The sequence below is a fragment of the Triticum dicoccoides genome, chromosome 3B (genome assembly GCF_002162155.2).
Source record: "Triticum dicoccoides isolate Atlit2015 ecotype Zavitan chromosome 3B, WEW_v2.0, whole genome shotgun sequence".
NCBI classification, from domain to species: domain Eukaryota; kingdom Viridiplantae; phylum Streptophyta; class Magnoliopsida; order Poales; family Poaceae; genus Triticum; species Triticum dicoccoides.
In genome coordinates, this window is record NC_041385.1 from 630,372,799 (window position 1) to 630,378,551 (window position 5,753).

The window sequence follows — 5,753 nt, forward strand, 5'->3', positions numbered from 1 at the left end:
TGTGTACTGAGAAAAATTAGACCTGTGTAAAAATGAAAAAAGAAATGAAAACACAAAAGGAAAAACTAAGAAGAAACCAGATTAGTGCGCGCGCGCGCGAGCAATTGCGCTACTGGGCCGGCCCAATTCAGCAAATCCCGGCCATGTTCTGTCAAGGTTTAAAATAGACCAGGATTAGAGAGTTTGGTGTGCTGATTTCAGGGATTGAGAGTTCGGGGTTTGATTTAGCTTTCGCCTACAAATTGAAGGTTTGTTTTGGACTTTTTCCGTCATGTTACTCTATACAAAAATTGAACCCGCACCCACCACATAGAGTGAGGAAAGTTGCTGCCCCAGCAAACTGAAAATTGACACAACCCAGACAATGCGAGTCGCGAAACGCCTCCAACGCGCGACGTCACATAACCGGCGAACAATGGATGGAAGCCGTGAAACGGGTCGACAACGTGATGAAGATCAAAACACTGCATGAAAATTTCAGCAACAAAAGATTGTACATTTAAAAATTTAGATGAGATGACACTCGCAACTGTCCCTAGTGCTAATCTCGTCCCGATGAGTCACAACCTATGAAGGATCGTATACTCACACTTTACGCAAACATGGAAGACAATGAAAAAAACGACCACCAATACGACACGAAAAACTGGCCCGATAATGCAAACACCAGCACGACCCAAGGTACATGCATGTGAACAAAACATTTTTGCACGAAACATACATGTTTGATCAAGTGGTGAACAACTTAGTTGTAAAATCATATAGATGTGAATTATCAAATCCAAAAGAAAAAATATATGAAAATAACGATATTTAAAATAAAAGTAAAAAGCAAAAACAAAAAAATACGCGTGGCACTTTTATTTTTTCTTCATTTTTCACCTCTTGGGGTAAGATAACAAATAAGGAAAAAAATAAAATAGAAAAAAATGCAACTACACATACGTGCAAAATCGGCCACATCCTCAAAACGATGTGAAAAGAAAAAAAAATTGACGTTCAATGAAGTCCCATGGGCCGATACATGGAACAAGCTAGTACAGGTGCAGTCCGCGCAAGAACAACAACGAGAAAAAAACGCACTGTACTAAGAGAAGAGAACAAATCTTAAAGGGCTTTCATCCTATGATGATAGAGTTAAATATGAGGTAATTATTTCACATCTAGCAAAAGATAATAACAAGCGACGTAGCCTGCCTCTTCCACTTCTACAACGCAAACCAGACAAAAAGTGGTCACAAGAGCCCAAGCAAAAACAAAAGTCCAGCAAAAAAAACAGACATGCACCACGAACGGGTCAACAAAAAGTGGACAGAATAGAACAAGAGACACATAATTACATTAGCCGATGATGCGAGATCAAGAATTTGCGCGAAAATTACACCAATATGATCCCAACAGAAAACAACTTAGCAAGAGGCCCTTAACAAAAGCGTTGATTATTCTCCAAGTTCTTATTAGTACAACGGTCATGCAACCAATGAACCAACAAAGAAAAAAAAAAAGCCCAAAGAGTCACATCACATGCAGCAGACATGGGCTATCTTCTCAAAAGAAAAACAGCAGACATGGGCTAAGGCCCTCACGCATGACACGAACAGGCAACAGGAACACAACGTGCAATCGACAAACACGACAAGCGCGGATAGCAGGCAACGACAAGAGATCAAGATGTTTACATGATTTTTTCAGCAATTAGATCGTGTGGTGGAAAACTTAGATGTGAGATACTATTTCATATCTAGATGTGAGATACTATTTCACATCTAGATGTGAAATAGCAAACCTGATCCCCAAAAAGGCAATGTGCATATGATCATCGTTAACACAAGTAGGTCAGTACGGCAACCACAAACAGACCATCATTCTCATCTTTAAGACAAAATTGTCAATTTCCTGGTCCACGCTGTTAGCATCTCTCTTAATCTTTGGCATATGAAAAATCAGTAGGAGATGCATGACTGCATACACCTCTTTCTTCAAATTACCCGTCTAGGGAATCATGAGACAAAAACTTATGCACAAACAAACAGTCTTAAGAATAATCGGGTTATGCAAGGTGATAAAATATGGAGTTCCGCTAGGCCTCTTCCCAGGGGCAGACCTACATGGGCTGACCCTGATGCACACAACTCAAATTAGGCTAGCATTATCACTGCATGGAACAGAGTTACCCAAAAAAAACTACATGGTACAGAGCAAAACAAAAGCACAACATCTGGTTTGATGATAACTGAGAGAGGCTCAGATTATGTAATGATCCAGTTCCTGTTTTTCTTTAACCAATAAGTAATAAAACATGTACATTGAAATACAAAAATCATCCAGTTTCTGTGGTGGCTCAAGTGTGGCTGATATTAAGATTTTGATATGACAAACAATGGTGGGACAAAAGCATGGGCAATAAAATAACCCAAATGTTGAGACATACTGTAGTAGTTGAAGGTTCTCTCTTAGTTAAAAAAATTATTACAACATGACAAAGATATGGCTGTATAACTAGGGGAGCATAACCTGAAGTTTATTTTACCCCAACAAAAGCATTTCTGAATAAATATTTGGTACCCTGCAGTCTCAAACGTCAGAGATAAAGTCTGGAAAACCTCAACTTGGTTCTTGAAGGTGTTCACAATGTCCCCATCTCTTCCTTCAGACAACCATGTTAGATGCCACCTCAATCAAATATATATTAGACAAAGAAACTAACTAGGGATGACCAATATTTTCGGGTTGCAACGATGACCATTAACAACAGGTTAATGATGAACTCAGAACGCACAACCTCCATCATGCATGGGATTCTTGAACATCATGCGGACTGAAACAAACAAACACCAGAGATACCAAGAAAACACTACAACGCAGTCTATCACGCATCTAACGACCAGTAAAACAGTAGCTAAGCATAGATTGCACTTGAAAGCAAAATTGAGAGCAAAAAATGATACTGTAGAAAATTTGTAGGCACAGCTGAACCTGAAACCACCAGGGCAAATCAAGGCAGTTCTCAAGGTATCTTAATTTTGCAATGGCCAACAGTCACAACTCATATCCAGGCAACTGTTAAGAACTCACCAGTCCTTTCCATACTCCAGAGTGGCAACAAAGCATTTAGTTTCAAAATCACATGAATGAACTGAGCACATGTTATAATTTCCTTTCTTTTGATAGGCACTTGACCATATTGACTGCATATAGGTGATACGGATTTCCAAGACCATGAAAGCAGATATCCAGACACCAACAAGGGGAGAAGCTAATTTTTTGTCATAAAACATTCGGGTAACACAACATCTAGCATGTCATACTCAGAAGTTCTGCAACTGATATCATAAAACATGCCTGCAACACATGGACCAATAAGTAACATGACTACTTGTTTTTCCCGGTCTTCTTCTTACCCCCAGTAGTCGCTGGTGCGCTGCTGATCTGAGGGCGGGGGTGGCGATCAGCCTCGGCGGCGTCGAGCCACTTGAGCGGGTGCCGGTTGAAGAAGGGCCAGTTGGGGACGGTGACGAGGGCCGTGAGGACAACCCCGCCGGCGTAGACGAGCAGCATGAGCTGGAAGTCGGCCATCGCGTACCCGACCAGGAACGCCGCCACCGCTGACGCCACCAGCAGCACCTGCATCAGCATCTCCGCGCTCTTCTGCCCCTGCCAATCCATCTACGCACCAAGAAAAGAGAGGACCGGGTCAGGTAGTTCGATTGGTCCAAGAAAAGGGACGGATCGTGGATGGATCTGGCGCGCTGGGACGTGGTTTCCGTGGATCCATATCGACATAAGAGGAATTCTTGGAAGGATTATAGGGGCGAGAAGAGGAGGACGAGAAGGATGGGTGCGGGGTATTACCTTGCTTGCCGCCTTGCCGGCCGTGCCGCGGCGCTGGAGTCGCCGGAGGGGAAGAGGACCGTGAGAGATGGCGAGAATAGGGAGATCTGTCGTGGGTTCGCAGCGCCGGCCTGCCTATCGGAAATAGGTGCGTCTAGGTGCAGAGGGGATGAATTCGGCTGGGAAAATCCTACTTGCGGCTCGATGCGTCAAATAGTTGTCCAAACGCACAGGCGTGGGGCAGTTGGGCCAGGCCCATTACCGGTTTCGCTGGCGTTTTTCTTTGGGGGCTGCTACAAATCAGCCGGTTGATTTGTTTCAAAATCAAGCCGCCTGGAAAGCCGTTCGATCAACACATGACTGGTCGTTCGATCAATGCAAAACGCAGCGTCTTCCTCCCCTCCCCCTCCCTTGCCGTCACGTCCACCACTCTAGCACAAGCAGCAACACAACTCCGCCATGACCAACGATGGGTGTTATGAACCACGCTACTGCAGCACTGATGTCTTCACTGTGACACGGGCGCCGGCGCTGGCGACCTCATCACAACACCATCGTGGCACGCCGCCGCCACAGTCTGTTGCATCCCTCGCCATGCAGCAGCTTTGATGATGCAAAAAAGCCAAAAGGACGCGACCACCCCCGTCATTGGTGGCTCGCTACATCGACGCTTCATTGCAGTGTCGTTGTCCTCAACTTGTCGCGCCGCCGGCAGCAGCGGCCACTTCATTGCAGCGTCGCCGTCCTTGACTTGTCACCGCCGGCAGCAGCGCTTGTTTCATTGCAGCATCGCCGTTATCGCTGGCAGCAGCGACCAGCCGGCCACTTCATTGCAGCGTCGCCGTCCTTGACTTGTCCCGCCGCGGGCAGAAGTGCCTGTTTCATTGCAGTGTCGCTGTCCTCGCCTTGTCACGCCGCCGGCAGCAATGCCCGCTCATTGCCGCATCGCTGCCAGCAACGCCCACTTAATTGCAGCATAGCACACCGGCGGTGACGCGGCGCCTGCCTCCCTTGAGTGCTGCGTCGCGACAGTATGGCAAGTGGCGCCGCCTCCAGCCTCCTCCATCGTGCTGCACTGAAGCATCGCCGGGATGAAGCATAGAGATGAAGCAGGAAAGTAGTAGCGACCATGGATGGATGAAGCGGGCGGGATGAAGCACACGGTGGTCGGAGCCATGGCGGGATGAAGCGACAGGATGAAGCAAGGAGATGAGGGCATGAGGCCATGGCGAGCTCGCGCCGGCCGCCTATGACAAGGCACGGGAAGGGAGGCTTCGGTGTGCACCATTTTTTCTGTGGAGCTTGCAGCGCAGTGATTGGGAAGGGTAGCAGCGGTTGCTGTAGCACACTGTCCGGTGACGACGAACGATAGGCGAGAGGATTTGCACAGGAAGAAGAAGGCTTGAGGAAACATGTGGATGAGGATCTCGCGTGAAGATAACGTTGTGTGTGGAAGTAGTGGGCGGGCTCCACGGGAGACACGTGTCAAGCGAGCGTGGCGGACGATGGATTGGAAAATCAGCCGGATGAATTAGATCGTTTTCCTTTTCCTTTTCGTTTTTTCCATTCTCTTTTTTTCCGTTCTCTGGGTTTTATTCTTTTTTTACTCTTCCGGTTTTAGTTTTCATTTCCTTTTCTTTTTACTTATTATTTTTCATCTCCTTTTATTGGATTTCATATTCTCTTATCCGATATTCCATTTTTATAAAATATTTAATTTTAGAAAATACACGAACAATAACTAGAAAATATCCGCCGCCTCATTGGCCGTTGGATGGCCGCGGGGATACCCATCCGATCAACCCACCCACAAGTGCCACCTCTTTTTTTGCAACAAGAGCGGTGTTGCGGAACAAGCCCTGCAACACGATGCTTGTTGCAAAACGTCGAAACTGCTATTTACCTTTCCTAAACACGGTCTA

The 5,753-nt window shown here is 46.2% G+C and overlaps 1 protein-coding gene across 1 annotated transcript; it reads right to left on the minus strand.

Moving 5' to 3' along the window:
• Positions 1-3,128: 3,128 nt before the first annotated feature.
• LOC119277515 (probable signal peptidase complex subunit 1) lies at positions 3,129-4,251 on the minus strand. Its single transcript, XM_037558800.1, has 2 exons — positions 3,853-4,251; positions 3,129-3,666 (listed from the first exon to the last, which is right to left on the minus strand). Exon 2 carries the CDS (start codon positions 3,664-3,666, stop codon positions 3,373-3,375), a length of 294 nt encoding a protein of 97 aa, XP_037414697.1. The 5' UTR covers positions 3,853-4,251; the 3' UTR covers positions 3,129-3,372.
• Between the last annotated feature and the right edge of the window lie 1,502 nt (positions 4,252-5,753).